Source organism: Rousettus aegyptiacus, unplaced genomic scaffold, assembly GCF_014176215.1.
Source record: "Rousettus aegyptiacus isolate mRouAeg1 unplaced genomic scaffold, mRouAeg1.p scaffold_m13_p_1, whole genome shotgun sequence".
Taxonomy (NCBI): Eukaryota; Metazoa; Chordata; class Mammalia; order Chiroptera; family Pteropodidae; genus Rousettus; species Rousettus aegyptiacus.
Genome location: NW_023416284.1, coordinates 139,866,487 through 139,887,547, shown reverse-complemented (window position 1 = coordinate 139,887,547; position 21,061 = coordinate 139,866,487). Strand labels below are relative to the sequence as shown.

The 21,061-nt window shown below is 29.4% G+C and overlaps 1 protein-coding gene across 6 annotated transcripts in view; it reads right to left on the bottom strand.

Moving 5' to 3' along the window:
* The window catches only part of GRIK2 (glutamate ionotropic receptor kainate type subunit 2), a 545,286-nt gene that overhangs the window by 135,181 nt on the left and 389,044 nt on the right, over positions 1 to 21,061 (bottom strand). For 5 of the 6 annotated variants that reach the window (XM_016124557.2, XM_016124559.2, XM_016124558.2 and 2 more), the window contains one exon: positions 7,740 to 7,963. In XM_016124557.2, coding sequence (XP_015980043.1) covers positions 7,740 to 7,963 — 224 coding nt within the window. Of the gene's footprint in view, positions 1 to 7,303; positions 7,964 to 21,061 lie in introns of those variants that run through there. The other variant, XM_036220355.1, reaches the window with a different exon arrangement.

The window sequence follows — 21,061 nt, the reverse complement described above, 5'->3', positions numbered from 1 at the left end:
ACCACATGTTTGAATTATGAAAAAAAATCAAAATAACATCAATAGCATTTTGAATCTCCAGAAAACTCACAATGCAGTGCAATTCTTTTTATATATAGCTAGTAAATTTCATGGGAGGGAAGTTATCATTTCTAGAGAATAGATTTATAAGGCAAATCTGCACATGCGTAGCTTGCTAATGTCTCCTGTTTAAGTATCCAAGTGATTGGAAATATGTTTTAAGCTTTCTTATTTTCATATCTAAAGAGAAAAACACACTTTTTAAGTGTAGGTAAATAGCTGATCTTATTGTAACTTTTTTATTATAAGACAATGAACTGCTAACATGTAATACAAACATTTAATACAGCACTCTTTAAAAATAAAAAGGTAGCCAACTTTATTTTTTATATAATCTTAGAAGGAAAAAGTGAAAGGTGAATTTAACATGATAGTCAAAAAGAATCAAGTACTACAAGTTCCTTTCCAAAATCTGTTTTCTTTTCTTAGAACATGCTTTCCCTACATAATAAATTAGAATTATAAAAAATACAATAATAAGATTAAACGAAGGATTAAACTTCTCTAATCTCATTTGCCAGGGGTATGTGGTCGATTTGTTCCTTGGAAACTAATAAATTAATCTCTTCATGGGCCTTAAATATGACCTCAATATTGTTGACAAGCAATATGTTTTAGTTTTTTTTTCCTTTTCTCTCTCAATGACTGCCTCTACATGACCCGTCAATCCAGCACAAACCTATACAGAAAAACATCCATCCGAAAGAACTCTTACACCAAAGAATCTACAACAAAAGCGCAGCTTTATCTTGGTAAAATTTTTACTAATTCAAGTGTCACACTTACCTTAAAAAAATAAAATTAAATTAAAAATTAAAAAATTTTAAAAAACTGAGATACTTTTCTACATTTCTGAAGACAACTGCTTTTTTAAATATAGTACTCAACCCTGTACAAATACATAGAGAAAGAAAAAAAAACCCTAATAAACATTTCATTTCCTCATTATCTTTGTTTCACTGGCTTCCTACACATATTCCAATATTTCTAGGTCTATGTACACCTCTCTTGACTAGACATTGTAGATTAAAATATTTCATAAAGACACTGTTAAAATTTTAAAAGAAAACACTAACTTTCTTGTGATAGTTTTGGATTGTAAAGATCTTTCTTAGGTGACTAAAAACCCCACCACCAAAAGTCCAAGGGGTTCATTTTGCTGGGGGCTATGAATAAACAGAACCGCAATTTTATTTCCATAATTAACACAAACAAAACAAGCTAGTAGTTAGATAGCTTCTTACACACATTTCATAGTACTCTGCAGCAATGGGAAGAGTGGCTACCTAGAAACTGTAAAATATGGAAAAATGCATCACTTGGTGAAAAATGCTTGGTTCTCTTTATCTTGTTTCTTAAGAATCACCTCAAATAATTTCTTTCTTATGGCAAAAAAAAAAAAAAAAAGGAAAAGAAAGTAAAAAATAAAAAGGAAGAGAAACCAGCCATTCACAGTATTGTCCTTGTTCTATTAGTTTTTCAACCTGAATTAATTCATTAAAAATGGTGGCAACTGCCAAAGAAATCATTACACCCTTTAAAATCTTTCAGAGAAAAAGTAATTTCTTACAAGACCACTGCTTCTCATCAGGAGATTGTGAGTGTATGTGTGTGTGCATACATGCACTGGCATATATGTGTTAAAAACATAATTACATGTTCTCTAAATGATTCATTAAGAACAGAGGTGTCATTGTTTGTTGGCAAATATAATAATTTAATAAATAGTCAAATTTCTAGCATCTTAAGTTTCTTAAGGTAAATCTATATATTGTAATTCATTAAAATTAGTTTCTGTGATCAATAATCTAGACATCGTGAAACTTCTAAAGTGGAACAAATCATCATAGAGTGACTGTAGATTTCAGAAGTTCACTAGCCAAGGTATTTAATGAGTGAACACACTTGGAACAACTAGACAGAAAGGTGGCTCTTTTGCTTTTAGGAATCTTTGAATTCAACTTGGTGTTAGAGGAAAAGAAAGACACAGAGGCAAATAATTTATCCATAGAATATGAAAAATAAAGCAATCAGACTTCTGCTCTTGCATTTATACTTAATTTTGTCCTAACAATCAAAATAATATTTTATGTGAAAAAATAATTTAGAAATAGAGGTAGAAACTTCTAAAATATACTAGGTACAATTATCTTTAAAAGAATATGCCAAAAATCATTTGACTACAGATTACAGAAAAAGCACTTTAATTTTAAATTGTCTCTTACTCAATTTTTTCTCAAATCTTTCATTCTTATAAATGATTATAAAATTAAAAGGTGGAAAATATATTTATTTTCTCTCATGATGACTAAGATGCTCTCCTTTATGCTAGTGCAAATAATTTCAGCTAAAATCTCATCTACCTCAATTACCTAAATACCATATTCACCATAGCTGAAAAAAAGTCACTAATTCACCTTAGTTTCATTTGGTTGGTTCTACTAATTATACGAACTAAAAATTATTTTCTGGGTGAGCAATTCCTTGTCTACTTTGCAACCATGAACATTATTAAAAGTATTAATATTAGAGAAGTAAATTATTTTATAATGAATTTACCAACTAAATTATGTGGAAAAAAAACTATTAATGTATAGGTAACCTCCTCTCCTATAGAAACATAGTTTGAAAGTGCATATAGTTTTAATCAATGTTGACCTTAAGGTCCATAATTGAGGTATTTGTTAATATAATCAATATTAATAATCTTTCATATGTGTGAAAGGTATATTAGCAAAATAGCACTATTTCAAAACATATTTTCATTAGATTCTAGAAAAATTGCTAAATAGGAAGAAGAATAACAGACAGGCTTTCTTGCAATTTACTTGAGTAAAATAATAAATGGCTAATAAGAAATAAAAGTAAAATATATCTAAAATTATGTTATAGAAAGGTAAAAGTGAAATGGTTTTATAGTAAGAGGTGGGCAAGTTGGTGGCAAAGACGCACAACGAAATTGTCGTTTCATTTCAATTTGACAACAGTTTTTTGACAGCAGATTAGTTTAACATTGAACATCCCACCAAAACAGTAATCCATTTCCAAGTGCATAATAATTCATTGTTGCCCTTCACTGTACATTAAATGTCACCCATCACTGTGACAGGAATATAAAAGCTATTGCACTCTAGTCAGGAGCCAAGATCAAAACTGTTAATATAAGCACTTTGGACATGGTTTTCTAAACTCGGTTATACCATTAAGAGCACTCTATTTAGAACACCTCTACCTCTGAGCTCCAAGAGAAATACGGAATATTTTTACAAGTACAAGGACACTCAGTAAGGCAAGAGCCTTGTCATCTTGTGACCACAGACCATGTTAGAGCCAAAACATGTCAAGACAGTCCTGGTGGTCAGTATAATAATAAAGCCTTAAGCAGATTCTAAGGATACCATACCCTGCTGCCTAATTCAATAATACAATAGATAATATTCTAAAAACAGTGTAAAGTGATTCAAGGTAAAAACACACAAGATATTTCTATATTCTTCTTTACTCATAAAAACTAATGTTATATATTAATAACAGTGAATATTACTTGATTTGTTTTCTTGCTAAGAAGGCCAGGTTAGTAACTATTGCTTACTTTCTTGTACTCTTTTTCCTATTTTGACCATATTCATGTGTTCATTTAAATATCCTAAGAAATTTCTGGGTAATAATATCTTTACTACAAAATTTGGTATAGTATTATTTTTCTTCTCTAGAGTTTATTCGTATTTAATTTTAAATGCTAATCTCAGAATAAAATATGTAGTGTTCTCATCTATTTAGTGAATAATTATTAAGCTCACATCAATCCTGTTGGAGGGAAATATGTGTACCATTATTCCCCTCTTTTAAGCTTAGTTTTCAGTCATTCATCTCTGTGTAACAAACTACTAAGAATCCTAGACCAGGATTTACACGCTGTATTTCAGAACAGCTCTGGTTGTCAGAGAAACTATGGTTAAAAAAAAAAAAAAAAAAAAAAAAAAAAAATCTCTAATATTATGGGAATTTAAATTGAATTATTTTATAAATAGTATTTATCGTATCTATATCATCTCTTCTTTAATAAAGAAAATATTTGAAGCAAGGTGAAAAATAACTCATTCATGTAAAGCGTGTATTCCTTAACCAGTTTTTATATGACTAACTGACATCTCTATGCTAATACACCTAGGTCAAAGAAAAAAAGAATAGAAAGAGGGGGAAAAGTTTAGGGGTAATTATGATTAAGTACAAATTATGGACAAGATATTTTCCTAACCCTCTGTCAGCCAAGAGCTATTGTTAGGATACCTGGGATAAGGCCATTCTATATCTAGAACACACTACCCTCAGGCTCATCTCTACTCTAAAATAAGATTTCTTGGCTAATTCAGACAAGCATGTTGGTTATGTCATTATGCTATAAACAATAATGCAACTGTTTGGTAGAGATCACATATTATAAAACCATACCAGCAAAACAAGACCATATATATCTTTGTTAATACTGGTTAAAAAATTTAGATCTTTTGTTAAGTATTTTTTTAGATTATCTTTCTCTTATAAAATAAAGGTGAAGGGGATATTTTACAAAGGTATCACAATCACCAACTACCTTTAAATTTAATTTTAAAAACATAAATTCTAACAATTATGATCAGTTCTCAAATTATCATAAAATTAGTATTGTTAGTACCATGATATAGCAGATAATTCAATAAGTCTTAAATCTAATATTCTAATGATAACAACAATCTACTTAATGGTCTATTTTCTTTATCGTTAGCTATGTTTTTCTTCAGTGAATTATGTTACAAGCCATTTTTTAGAAAAATATATTTAAAATACATGGCACTCACAAAAAATTAGGATAACTATCAAATATTTCGATGTATTTCATTCATAGCCAATAGGTATTTATTCATAGGTAAAATTTAAAAACTACACTTATTTCGATAACAAATATTATGATTCCATTTAAATTAGAATTGTAATTAAGTTTTACAATTGAAACTTGGATATTTCATCAGTATTTGTACATCATGAACTTTTTCCATGGTAACAATAATTTAATATCATGTCAGAGTGGATTTTAATTATATAAATTCATTTTGTTTGGGACATTTAATGTAAAATTTAAATGGACTCTAGCCAATAAATTATCTTTTAATTTGAGTTTTTACTGAATTTTAAAAAATGACATATTTACACAAAATTATTTTAATACTGAGAATGAATGAAATATTCTAAAAGAATCTATAGTTTATTTTTATATTATGTGTTATTTTACCAAGGACATCTAATATTATTTCTTAATATAGAATATGTTTATTATTTAACAGTCTACCTGTTAGTTTGCCCATAAATAAAGAATTTATACTTAATTTTTAAAGTATATGAGAATATTTTCATATCATTAAATAAAATATTGAAATAAAATTATTTTCAAATACATTCATGTATTAACTAATGACAAAATGTAACAACAATATTTCAAAAATTAAATACTGAAAAATAGTACCCAGCTAATGTTATGTTCTCGAATAGGACGATCCAATGTATTTCTTTTGAGTAAAATTAATCAGTTATTATAATAATAAAGATTTTATATTATTACATTATTTGATGGATTATCAAAGTGAGAGTTATAGAAATATTAGATAAGCACATATACATACTACATACCTCTACTCGCAAATGTATATTTAAGCTGTGAAAGAATCCAGATGTTTCAGTATTTGCTTTTGAATCTAATTTCAGAACATTTAGGCAGAGAAGATTGAGACTATCTAAAATTTTTAATATGAATTTGAAATAACCCAATTGCCTGTGTTTAAAATCCCTTGGAAATGACAGTTAGACTTAATTCAGCATGATTGATGCCCATGCTATTGTCTCAGAATTCTCAGAACCTTTTTGTTCTGGCTTTGTTTATATTCTACCTGGGGAATTTTGTTAATTTAATTAAGAAGAAACAAGTGTACCTGAAGTTTTTTTCTATACTTTGGCTTTTTCTATACTTTGAACTATTTATTTTTCTGTTTGCCCTATGGACAGGTTTCATAGTTCTTCAGTCACTGAATAATTTGAACTGTCATCCTTGAACTCAAATCTCTGAATACATATAAAACAGGATGGCTTGTGTTGGTCACTATAAAAAGATGTACTTTTTTCAAAGATGCTTGAAAATAAGAAGGCTGTTTTATTTTCACAAGACATGAAAAAAGTTGAGGCTAAAAACTTAAGAACTTCATACTCCAAATTCTCCATTTTTGGGGGAGAACTCCAAACTTCAAATACATATTTTAATACTATCTACCATAGAACTACAAATGGTATATGTGTATATGGTTCCAAAACAAATTTTCCAACAAATATAAATGATAACTATTTGAAGCGCTCGTGTTAATATTGAACCAATTAGGTGAAATATTATAAATTTGTATGAAATTTATGTATAAATATATCAAAAACATTTGTATATAAATATAACAAAGTAAATATGTCAAAATATATAAAATATTATTCTGTTTCTATCATTGATTTTTGTCTTTTTATTAATTTTTTTGTACTGCTAGAAAAATGTACATAACGTCATTGAAAAAATAATAAATTCAAAGAAGGCCAAATATCCTTACTGATAAATTGATCAGAAGAAATTATTTAATGTAATTTAACCCTCTCCTGCATATATTTAATATTTAATTTTGATGATAGAGCAAAAAAACATATTTGTACTTGATACATATTATCAACATGAAAAAATCTGTAAAATTATAATTCATCTTGGATTTCAAGCTATCTTTTTGATGTGTGCTAGAATATAAAAATTTAAAGTCTATAATGAATATGTGACTTTCAAGCTCAGTAGAGTAACAATAGTGTTCTGAGTCCTGAGGGATAGTTTTATCTTCTTAATTAAGGCAAAAGAAAACTAAATCACATTGAAATGATCATCCATTAAAAATTTGATAATGAGGTAAGCAAAATGACAAATGAGTATAAATTTCTACTCCTAGGACAATAATAAAGTAGAAAAGCAATATACATTAAGCTGTATCATAGGTTGAAGAGACCATTATGTAAATTAAAACTATGTATTTTTAGTTAGGCATTAAAGTTTCTGATTCTATGATTAAAATAAAACCTACATGTCAAGAAAATAAGGCAAATTTTTGTAGTGTTACGTTTATTCTTTGAAAAAAAAACCCAATTTTATGTAGAAAATAGTGGTAGTCTTTTTATATTTAAAATGCTTGTTTTTAATTAGTCTTATGTCAATAAAAAAAAGAAGCCTTTTTTTTAAGTTTTACCACTTTGGTTTTTCTGATGACTGATTTATTAATATAAATTAGTAAAACTAATTAGTAATACTAGTATTTTGCTGTCTGGTTCAAGAGAAATCTTCAAAATAAGGAAATAATTTGTATATCATATCGATTTGGACTACTTCTAGTTTCTGATTAAGAAAAGTAAACTCTATCACAGTTATAGCTTACTGACACAACCAGCATGCTTTCTGCCCAAAAAGGCATCATAGTACATTTTAATGTTATATGACTCTTAAATGTTCATTATTCTTCAGCACCCCATGGAGAATAAAGAAAAAGAAAAGTAAAATTGATTGTGACTTTTGACAATTATTAGTTAGAAAAAGGAGGTAACAATTGCCAAAAAAATCACAAAAGTGAGCATGTTACCTGGCTATGACAAAGAGCACACAACTGACACCCAAGTAAGCCAGCAGAATATACATCCAGATATCAGGGGAGAGAGGATTCAGGAAGGAGAAGACGCCTGGGTTTGTACCATTGGGCTTGCGGTACAAAATACTTATTCCAAGTGTCATAAAGGGCTTGGAAAAGTCGATGACTTTCTCTCGAACATAGGTAATAGCCAGTGGAGCAACAGCAAGGTCAGCTTTCTGTAGACAGAAACATAAAAAAGAAATTTTTAAAAAAAGGAAAATAGTCAATAACCAAAATAAAACAAAGACTTTACACTTGAGAATTGTCTCAATAACAATCATGTTGATATTTAAAGCATTCTTCACTGTGAAATGCAGCAGCTGATTTACTCTGCTTCTCATTTCTATGTGCTTCCGGATTAGCATAGCAAAATTTATTGCAAGAATAAAGAGAAAAAGAAAAAAACAATATGATGAAAACACCAAAGAAACAATTATATATTCAGTACCTGAATTATTATGCTACTAAACCTTTATGTAATTATTTTGAATCTAAACTTTAAAAACTTTTTAATATCACTTGTGATTTTCTAAATACTTTGGTTAAATTCTAAATGGTAAAATACCTCAAATTATTTCCCTGATAATCAAGTATCGTTTTTTCTTAATACCATTAAATGCAATGAAAAGTTTTTAGTCTTTAAATGGTTAACATTGTGATGGTGTTTACTGTCCCTGAGCTTTCTATCCTTCTAATTTGTTTCATATTATTTAATGAAAATCCTTGCAGGCTTGCCCAAATCACATTAGGAAATGAGTTTTTCAATTTTCATAAAGTTGCTAATTTTCCACAGTAGTTTAAATATGTTAAATTACTAATGCTTTTCACTCATCATGTTATAACCATCTGTCAGGGGTGAACTTAAGCTCTAGTATATTGAAAGAAATACTTATTTTAATAATAGCAATACCATCTATTCTCATCTCTGATGAGAAGCTATATTTCTACATTCTTTTTATTTTCATAAACACACTTCATTTTTAGAGAATATAGAAGAAACGTTTATTGTAGAAAGCTATGGAAAGACATATAAATGAATAAAATTGGGCCTGTACCATTCCCTCAGTCAGGAATAATTGGAAGACTTATAGAAGGAACTTCTCTAAGAGGCTAGGTAGTTGACTCTATTATCCTGTGTATGTGTGTGCATTTGTGTGTTGGGGAAATGGGGCAATGAAGGAGAAGAGGGAGCCCTCAGATGCTTGGATAAAGTATCTTTGAGAGTAACTGTGGAGAGAGAAAGACATTTCCTTAAAAATTTGCAAAGAAAAATAGATCTTCCGGGTCCTGGGGAGGGTATCATTATATTTCATGTTCATAAATCAAGGAAAATATCAATTTGACAACAATAATTACTAATATCCCTTAAGCATTTGCTGTACAACAGGCACTGTGCTAAGAATTTTACGTAAATTGTAACATTTAATCCTTACACAATCCTATGATTATTCCCATTTTCAGAAAGAAAACTGAGTTCATGAGAAGTTAAAAACTTGTTTCTTTTCATAGAGTTTATTGAACACTGGAACCAGGACATAAACCCAAGCTATTGGAATCTATACATAGAAATAACAATGATATGTATCTCAGAAACCAGAAATGGAATTGTGATAACATGAGCCATTTATGCATTCATTTATGAAAGAGTCTGTAGAGAAGAAAAGCGAACTGTATAGAAGAGAGGGCAGTGATGAATAGATTACAGTCTATGAGCATTTAGAGGGTAAGTGCAGAGTTCAAGCAGATGGAATATGTTTCACAGGAAGTAGATAGCACTTCCTCTAAGACAGAAAAAGAAAGAAAAGATAGATTGAAAAAGTAAACAATTTTATTAGGGAAAGAAAGTGATAATTTAAGAAATAAAGATTCTAGGTTAAAAAAAATTAGCGGTGGTTCACTCTTCTGTGGGGGGTTAAATATACATACAATACAGTTTATTTTTGTGCCAATTTATTTTGTAACCTTCTTAGGCACAGGAAAAGCAAAATTTCACCAAATATAAAGCATGTAAGTAAATATGCTTTAAACTGGTAAATTTTTTTAATTCAAAATATATATTAACAAAAGTTAGGAAACAATTCAAACAACATATAAAACACTACATTATTTAAAATTTTGTCTTATAGACATATATTAATAGGATTGACAATACCTATAGCAACTTTTAAAAATTTATTTAAAGTAAAATTTTGACTCCAAGTATAAAATGAAAAAAAGACAAAAAATTACATCATAAAATACTTTCAATTATAGAATTGAAATTAATCATTTGAAGCATAAAATATAAGTAGATACTTTTAAACATTTAATTAAAAAGTTAATAGGTCAACAGACTGTGGTACAGCCATATAATGAAATATTATTCAGCAATAAAAAGAAATGAGCTATTAAGCTGTAAAAGCCATGGAAGAACCTTAAATGCATATTACTAAGTGAAAGATGCCAGTCTGAAAAGGTTGTATATGGTATGATTCCAATAATATAACATTTTGGAAAAGGGAAAACTACGGAGACTAAAAATAACTGTGTTTGCCATTGGCTCAGAGTCATACGGGAGCAATGAATAGGTGGAGAACAGAACATTTTTAAGGCAGTGAAACTATTCTATAAGAACTATAATTGTAGGTACATACACTATGCATTTATCAAAACCTAAGAAAGTATACAAAACCAAACCCTAATGTAATCTATAGATTTTAGCTACTAATAACGTATCAATAACGGTTCATCAATTGTAACAAATATACACTAATAGAAGTAGTTAATAATAAGGAAAATTGTGTATAGGGGAAGGTAGGATGAGAGAGGGTGTGTAGAAATTCTACTTTCTGCACAATTTTTCTATAAGCTTTAAACCTCTCTAAAAAGTCTATTAATTAAAAAAAAATAACAACAGGTCATTTTAACTATATCCTCAGTAGGATTTAATATGTTATGTTGATTAATTAATTAAAATTTGGTTGTTACTATTAATAGTAAAACACATAAAACTTATTAAACATTATCAAAAATAAGCAGTCTCTAATTGCATACCAAATATATTTTTTAAACCCATTTAAACAATCCTCAGGATTATCGTACAGCAGTAAAGACGAAGATTTATTTATGCATAATAGCATTCTCAATAAATAAGATCTAACTTCATTACAAGTCTATTAATAATAATTTTGAAATCTAATTAAAATGTTGTTTATTAAAGATGTTTGTAATGATAGATGTGGTATTTTCCCAACAAATTTTATATTATTAAAGACTGAGCAGGAAAGAGCCTCATTAAATAAGTCAAGAACCTATCTCTGTAGACATGTTACAATTTAGTGAAAATAGATTTAGTAATTGATTTTTTGTTTTAAAGAATAAAGTAATCTTGTATTAGAAAACATCAGTGGTCAAAACTGTTTAAAAATCTGTTTTAGCAAAATAAAAATAAATAAGTAAATTGCTATTTATCACATGAATAGTACAAAGGAAACAGCTCACTTCATTCTTACAGGGTCAGCAAAGGCTTTAACAAACAATTACACTGGTGTTAGACCTGAAGAAAGTCTGAGATGACAAAGGTCTGAATTTGGAGGGTGGCAGCAGCAGGAAAAGAAAAAAATCACAGTATTAGCTTGCATTAAACGTATTCATTATGGGCCAAGACTGAATTATAATCTTTTTCCGTATTCCTTCAATTAACCCTCATAACAGCTCTACCAGATTTGTAGTCTAATTTCCTTTTTACAGATATATGAAAAAATAAAAATAAAAAACAGAAACATAAGAGTTTAAGTATAGATCTGAAGGTGACTTAACCATACTCATTTCCCACTATATTTTTTTGTATAATCATTCATATGCAGCATAACCATTTTTTCTGCTAAACCATTTCTGTATTTCCTTGCCCAAAATGATCTTCCCTTTTCTCCATTCCACAAATTATATAAGAGACATATCTGGTTCTTTTTCTTCTGTGAAGCCTTTTCTGAACATTCTATAAACATTAGTATCTCCTAAGTGAATTTTTATAGCACTTGTAAACTTAATTGAACATGTAACAATAATTTTTGTCTTATTTCTGATTTTTACACCTATAAGTCAACTAATATATTAACAGAGTTCTGAATGCACACTTGTTGCAATTGTATAGTTTCTGTTCCTATGAGAGTATAAGCACTTTGAAACCCTAAGGCATTCACTTCGATCAAAGCACATAGCTCTGAACTGAGGGAATGGTAAAGTAGTCCTCTCTGGAAATTTTATAAAGATGCCTGGACAGCACCTACCTCATTAATTGAATAAGTATGAACTTAATATTCTCTCATTCTATGTGAAACTCTTCCAAATTATCTTATTTAGCCCTATGATCATAATCAATCTAATATCCTTAGGGCATTGGACAAAATCTGACACCAAAGAACTGCTCAGTAATTGCTGAATATCGTTTTCAATTTAACTTACTAAAGTTGTCAAAGAAAATCACTCAGAGAATCTTTAAAGTGATTTTTTTCTGATCTTACTGTAGAAATAAGATTTATTTGTACATTACTATAATTTCTGGTGAACTAACCATATTTCATAATTCTTTTCATGGAGCTATATAGCTAACAGCAATCCTTTGATTAAAGTCTCATAAAATAGTGGTAACATTATTTTTAGTCTAATACTCAATTATCTAATACAAAAAAATAGATAACAAAGCATATCTTCATGAATGACATGACTTTGAATTTGATTATGTTGAGATATACTTATGAAGTCCTAGTAACCAAAGAACGTAATGATGTTATTTTATAATTTTATGATCTGGTCAGTGAAACCTCTTATGCAACCCTCTTAAAGTTCTTGCAATTTAATAACAAAAAAAAAACAGTTCTAAATAGTGTTTTCTTTTCTACAATATTATGAAATGCACAGTAAGTTGGTCAAATAATTAAAGTAGTAGTGTTATGAATAAATTGGAAACATTTTAACTGTTTTAGCTAAGACATTTAAGCAAATTGATTTTGCACATCAATGTAACTTATAAGTGAGATCGCACTTTCTTAAACTCTTTGCAATGTATCATTTAAACAAATGCTTTGCCTTTTATTTTAGGGAAATATGGTTCATTTTCTGTACACGTCATGTACCACCTCCACTAGCGTTTACGTAATCACAACATCACAACTCCTGGCCTTTTGCAGCAGCCACCTAATTCGTTCATTGCTTTCATTTTTGTCCAACTAGGTTCTGTTCATCTAGAGAAAGTTGCTTTTAAAACACATATCAGATTACTGCTTCTTGCTCAGAATCCTCTAGTGCTTTCTAGCCACACAGAATAAAATCTAATCTCAGACTACAAAGTACTACAAGAGATGACACTTGACTCCTTCATCAACATCAGATCCTATCACTCTTCAGTTCTTAATTTGATCACTTTTGTTCCAACAATGCTAGCTGCCTTGCTAATCTTTAAATATGTGTACACACTTCTGTCTCAGGTCCTTCATAGTTGCTATTTCTTCTACCCGAAAAGTTTGTCCCTTATACATACACATGGCTTGTTCTCTCACTTCATTCATGTGTCTGCTCTGATGTCAGTCACTCAAGAGAATCTTTCCTGACCACTCATTTTATCACTTTCAACCTCCCTGCCACATTTGCATTTTATTCAAAAACTTATCATGACCTGAAACTCTGTCATTTATTGTCAGCCTTCTTCCAATAAAATGTAAGTTCCATTTGAGTGAAGAGTTTCTCTGTTTTGTCCAATTTGGTACCTCCTGTGCTTAATACAGAGCTTAGCATAGAGTAGTCATTAAATAAATATTTTTAAATGAATGAGTAAATAAATAAAATTATCATTACTGCTAATTCTTCCTTTAGTACTTCTCTAAATTTCTTTACAGAAGACGATATTCTTAAGTTTTGTTTTCCTAAAACAGTAAGATTTGATGTGTGATTTCTATTTTTATATAAGTGAAATAATAATAAATAACTTTTAAAATGTTTCATATAATATCTCTGTGGTAAACTGGGCTTTAGCTATTATAATAAATAAATCACCTCATACCACCATGTTAGTACTCACTAGGTTGTATCTAAGAAAAATGTTGAATGAGATTAAAATTATGTGTGTTTTGCATATGTGAAAATCTAACTTCAAACTTCTATAAATTGTATATATTTTATATAGTACACAACCTAATATATACATAGGCTTACAAAAACATAAGCTTATATTTGAGAAGTATGCCTTCAGTTGCTTTCGCCAAACCAAGTAGTAATCAGATAGAACACAGTAGAAGGTAAAGTAGGCAACTGAGTTAAAAAATAGAGATTTCTTTCACACTTGTAGGGCCTAAGTAAGGGCAATTAAGAAAGAAACACAAACAGTAGTCCAGCTGCTGTTTCAGTAGCTGTTATCTCACTAATGCTTAGAGAAGCCTGGGGTGGGGACAGTCTAATTGTTTTTGTTTTGTTTTGACTCAGATCTGGTTTCATCGTAAAATATCAATTAGATGTATTATAAATATTAATATTCCTATACTAAAAGTGTCATAATTGCTTCCTCTTACATTTCAATTTTTCTATGGGATTTATTTATTTTTAATGTTCTAGTTGACTTAGTATAGGTCCCTTGGGAAAAATAGGTACAGAGAAACAGAGGTTGTTTTTTTTTTTACATCGTTAATTTCAAATAAAAAATCAAAAATTTTACTAAGAATAATCTGAAATCATGACTATTGATACTTCAAAGTTTAATTAGCACATCTGTTATTAATGAACAGAGCACTAAATAATGATGTCCCTGGCATTTTCTTTTCTGAATTTTGGGTATTACAGATTTCCTGATTTTAAAATAATTCATGTCTTTTAAAATTACATGTAAGTAAAAAATTTTATCTTGCCAAATACAATCACCTAAGTATGAATGATATTCTACTAAATTCTATAATACTTATAGTTATATTTAAACATACAAAAGAAATAAAAGCATCCATTTATGGTTAAAATACTTAACAAAATGGGTATAGGAGGAAAATATCTCAACATAATAAAGGCCATATATGACAAATCCTCAGCTTATATAATATTTCATGATGAAAAACTAAAATCTAAGATCGATAACAAGATAAAGCTGTCTGTTATCACTACTTTTATTCAACATAGTTTTGGAAGTCCTAGCTAAAGCAATCAGGCAAGAGAAAGAAATAAAAAGCATCTAAACTGGGAATGAAGAAGTCAAATTGCCACTTTTTGCAGATGACATGATTCTCTCTATAAAAAAAAAACTAAAGACTCCACTAAAAAACTACTAGAAACAATAAAAAAAATACAGTAAAGTTTCAAGATACAAAATAAATATTCAAAATCCATAGTGTTCCTATATACTAACAATAAATTTTCAGAAAAAGAAATAAAAAAATAAAACAATTCCTTTTGCAATTGCAAAATAAAATACCTAGGAATAAACCTAATGAAGCATGTGAAGGATCTATACACTGAAAACTATGAGGCATTATTGAAAGAAATTGAAGAAGGCACAAAGAAATGCAAAGATATTCCATGTTCATGGATTGGAAGAATCAACGTAATTAAAAAGACCTTATTACTCAAAGCAACATACAGATTTAATACAATACCCTTCAAAATCCCAGAGGCATTTTTTAAAGAAATAAAACAAAAAATTCATCAGATTTATATGAAATCACAAAGGACCCCAGATAGCCAAAGCAATCCCAAGAAAAAAGAATAAGGCTGGCTTTAAGTTGTACTACAAAGAAACAATAATTAAAAATCATGGTATTGGCAGAAAAACAAATAAATGAAAGTAACAGGAAGGAAATCCTCTTCAATAAATGGGAAAGCCAAATGCAAAAGAATGAAACTAGACTGCTATGCTCAACTGTCACTATACACCAAAATTAACTCAAAATGGATTCAAGATCTAAATATAAGACCTGAAACAATAAATTGCATAGAAGAAAACATAGGTACTAAACTCATGAACCTTAATTTTAGACAGGATTTTATAAATTTGACCTCAAAGGCAAGGGAAGTAAAAGCAAAAATAAATGAACGTCAAACTAAAAACCTCTGCATAGCAAAAGAAACCATCAACTAGACAGAGAGGTAACCAACTGAATAAGAGAAGATATTTGTAAACATCTCTGATAAGGGGCTAATAACCAAAATATACAAAGAACTTATACAATTCAACAATAAAAAAACACAATCCAATTAAAAAATGGGCAGAGGATCTGAATAGACACCTCTTCCAAGTAGGCATACAAATGGCCAACAGACATATGAAAATATGCTCAACTTCCCTACCTATTAGGGATATGCAAATCAAAACCACAACGAGATACCACCTCATACCTGTAAGAATGGCTATTATCAACAGGACAAGTATAAACAAGTGTTGTAGAGGTTGTAGGGGAAAAGGGACCCATATGCTGCTGGTGGGAATGTAAACTGGTACAGCCACAATGAAAAACAGTTTGGAGGCTCCCCTAAAAAATTAAGAATAAAATTACCATATGACCCAGCAATTCCTCTTCTGGGTATTTACCTCTAAAATTTGAAAGTATGTATCCATAAAGATAAATGCACCTCAGTGTTCAGTATAGCATTATTCATGGTAGCCAAGACATGGAAACAACCAAACTGCCCTTCAGTAGATGATTGGATAAGGAACATATAGATGATGGAATATTACTCAGCCATAAGAAAAAATGTACTGCCCTTGGTGGCAACATGGATGGATCTTGAGATTATTATGCTAAGAAAAATAAATCAGATAGAAAATACTGAAACCATATGATTTCACTTATGTGTGGGTTTTAAAACTAAAAACAAAAACAAATAAGGCAAATAGAGACTCATGGACATGGATAACAATTTAGTAGTTATCAGAGGGAAATGGGCAGGAGGGGAGGTAGATAAAGGTAAAGAGGATCGAATATACAGTGACAGAAGGAAATTTAACTTTGGGTATTGAATACACAATGCTATATACATATGATGTGTTATTGAATTGTACACTCTAAACCTATATAATTTTATTAACCAACGTCACACCAATAAATGTAATTAAATACACAAGGAAAAATCCACAATATTATTCAAACTCAATGTTATTTCATATTTATCAAGCATGTACTTGAGAAGAGGTTGATGATGAATGGCTTCTTTGAAACAAATTTAAATAAAAGTTTTAAAATAGAAAATTAGAAGAAATCAAAACATTATTTAAAACCTCATGTTATTTCTTGAACTTATAAAACATTCACAGAATTTTTTGTTACTGATTTAAGCTATTTAAGCTACTGGTTCACATATATTTTCTGCTAAGTCTTTTTTCATTTCCCAGTTTAAATACTATGGGAACACTACCAGTGGACCAAGAAACAACTACTAGCACTAAGATAGATGACTATGAATTATAAGAAACCTCCCTAATGGAACTGTGAACTTATAATTCTGTTCTGGTACACCATTCTACATTGAATAATGAATTAAGCACTTCGAATTTCCTGGATGTATTTAAAAATAATAAATAAATAATAACAGTTATAAATAATCAATGCTATTAAAATTTATATTATGATCAGTTTATTTTAAAACATAACAATTAATTTAGAATTAACTTATTTAGAACATTTGTCACAATAACAAATATTCTTTGACAAAGGATTATTAAAGTTAAGGATTATCTACTCTTCATTAATGTGTTAAAATAATATGCTGAGAAGGTAAAAAAAAATAAGTGACCTTTAGAGTGGTTCATTTTTCAATATGAGATGATTAAGAAAATTTGAATAGTGATGAACACTTGTAAGCCACTGAGTATACTGGAAGTCACCCCAGCTCAACCTCTTTTATTCCTTTTTCCAGCTAAAATATAAATAAACATTAAATAGTTTTACTGTAGACCCTTACTCTCTTAAATGCATTTTTTAGACTCATTTAAATATTGTAAAGAAAAAATTATAACATGCTCTTCTGTATCTGTATATCTTGCAACTGAACAAGGAAAACTTTTTGCTACACAAAATGTGGCTTTCTCAGAACTTGCTTTATATATATATATATTTACAGTATATGCAAGATATCTTTTAATTGGTTAATCTAAAATATAAACTTACTTAATTCTCAGCATTCAAAATTTGTTATATGCTTATACTTAGAAAAAATACAAAGTGCTCATTATTATTCATTAAGCAGGTAAAATGTTATATAATACACACCTAAGAAAGAACTTTGTGTATTAATAATACTTACATATATATATATATATATATATCTAAACAACTAGCCACTTTTAGTGTTGTATGTGGATATCTTTACAATTACTTCTCTAACAAAAAATATTTTGAAACATATTTTCTCTGGTTCCTCTAATTAATAAAATTCCCCAAATCTATGCTTTTAAATTAAGTTTTATAAGGGTTTAACTATAACTATTTATTCAATCTTTGTTAAAATTATTGAGGCATGAGGAAACTTAAAATCTCACCGTCTATCTGCAATCATTCATTCACTTATTTATTCAATAATTCATCATTGAACAATTCACTAATTTATTCAACAAATATTTATTCTTGAGTGACTGCTCTATAACAGAGGCTGTTCTAGATGCTCATAGTACTGGCAAAGACATATGACGTGAAGAAGACAGACACTAAGCACGAAAAAATGAGAGGGTCTAATTTAAGTGAATATCACAATAAACTGAAGAGGGGTAAGAAGGAAGATAAAGCAGGGTAAGAGGATCGGAATGTGATAGGGAGAAAGGAGGGCACTGTTTTAATAATCCTCTCCAAGGATCCAACATTGAGTCAAGATTTCAGTCAGGTCAGGGAAGAAGCCCTGTGAGATCTGAGCAGAGTTCCCCTTGCAGAGGGAATTGTGAATTACAAAGGCTCTGGGTGGAAACAAGCTGGGTATGCTAGAGGGACAGTATACAGGTCTTTAACTTTCCCCATTGTCTCTCCATCTTTAATCATCCTGTTGATTCTCTCTAGAAAATTCTGCAGAATTGTTGAAATACCACGTGAAAAAGATACTCCAACCAAAAACAAAAAATGTTAGATTTAGAAAAGAAAATTTGTGCCACTGCACTTCTCATTTCATTTGCTTAGAATATCTTCCCACTACAATGACTGATATCATTTTTTATTTATTTTTTTACCTTTACCTTATAAATGTGATTATAAATTTTTTGATCAAATTCAACTGCAAGAAAACTAATTGTACCTTAGAATTTGTTAAAATATTATACAACCTGTTAAATATGTAATGTGATAACTTAGTATTATATAAAAATAATAGAAAGAAAACAAAGATTAACCAAACTATCCAGTTTTTCTGAACCTGTGGCATAGCCTTGATTCTATATCACCTATGTGTTCACCTGCCCCCACAGAAATCTCTTCTTGATTAATAAGAATAAAGTCATGATTTTCTGCCAATACCAAAGAGGAACAGCAATTTCCTCCCAGCATATTTGATTTTTTTCTGTAATTCAGGTATAAAAACTAAGCTGAAACGATTTCTCTATGTTTATTAATAAAAATCAAAGTCATTCTCATATTTGTTTATTAGATTTTAACAATATATCAGCATTTTTTGAGAATGCTTAAGTAACTCACGGGTAAAACTGAACATAAAGGTGGAAGAACGAAACTGCAAAATAGCAAACAGAAATCTTTCTGATACCAGCTGCTATAGGTGCAAGTCTTTGATAGTAGAAAACCAATGCAAATAAGAAAAAGGTCTGTAAAATAAAAATTAGAATTTTTCATCTGTCGTTTAATTCAAACTGTTTTCTCTTTCTTTCTGTTTCCCCCCTCTCTCTTCAGTCCTTTCTTTTTTCTTTCTTTTTTTATTGACCCTTTTTTTCCTTCCCTCTCTCCTTCCTTCCTTCCCTCCTTCCTTCCTTCCTTCCTTCCTTCCTTCCTTCCTTCCTTCCTTCCTTCCTTCCTTCCTTCCTTCCTTCCTTCCTTTCTTCTTCTCTCCTTTCTCTTTCCATTCTTTCCCTTTCCCTAAAACAAGAGAGGATGATTTTTATTTTTAAAAAACCTATACAATAAAATAGAAAATTTAAGACAGAAATTATAAGCAAAGAACTTTTCTATTGAATAAATGTTTACCACTGACTATTCCAGCCTCCAAGAGACTTAAGTATTTTCATAGTACTTAACTCTGCAATGTCACACCCAGAATTCTTAAGAAATAACTTGAAATAAGAAAAAGGCTGATACATGAAGGTTTTTATTTCAAGATCATCTAGAATTTGGAACTGTAAATAGCCTATGTGCATCAAAAGGGAATTGTTAAATAAATCGGTATATAACAAGAAAGAATTAATATGTTAAGCATAATGAAATGTACTGAATACTGATAATGTAAGTGAAAATAGAAACATAAAATGCTAAATATGAATTCAAATAGATATAAATAAATAAAAATAAACAGAGGGGAAACCTATAGATTAGGTGAGTCTTGAGCTATATCAACTAATCACAAATTAAATAGCATTTTTAGATTTTAATTTAAACAAGTAAATTGTAATGAACAAATAAATAAATACTTCTAGTATTTATGTACTTATAGTACATTCAAATACTGTATCTTATAAATATCTAAGGAAAATATAAATATGTACTGTTGGTTGGATATTTGATATCATTAAGGAATTATAATTTTTTTCTGGGTGATGACAGTGTGTTTCTTTTAATCTCTTGCTTTTAGTGATAAATATTAAAATGTATAGACATGACATGAAGTTATGAAGTCTAGGATTTGTTTCAAAAAATACAAAAGGCAAGAAAGTTGGTAGGGGTAGAGATAAAATTGACTCTAAAATCCTTCAAGATTAATGATGGGTACAGGATTTTTATTATATAGGCATGTCTCAGAGATATTCTGGGCTTAGTTCCAGAACACCGCAATAAAGTGAATATCACAATAAACTGAGTAACACAAACTTTTTGGTTTCCTGGTGCATATAAAAGTTATGTTTACACTGCCCTATAGTCTATTAAGTGTGTAGTAGCATTATGACTTTAAAAACAATGGGCATACCTTAACTAAAAATCTTTTATTGCTAAAAAATACTAACCATCATCTAAGGCTTCAGTGAATTGTAACCTTTTTTTTTGGTAGAAGGTTTTACCTCCAATTGGTAATATACACAATAACTGTGAAGCGCAGTAAAGCAAAGGGCAATAAAGCAAGATATTCTTGTACTTTTCTACTTGCACATGTTTGAAAAGTTTTACAATATAACATCTATAAAG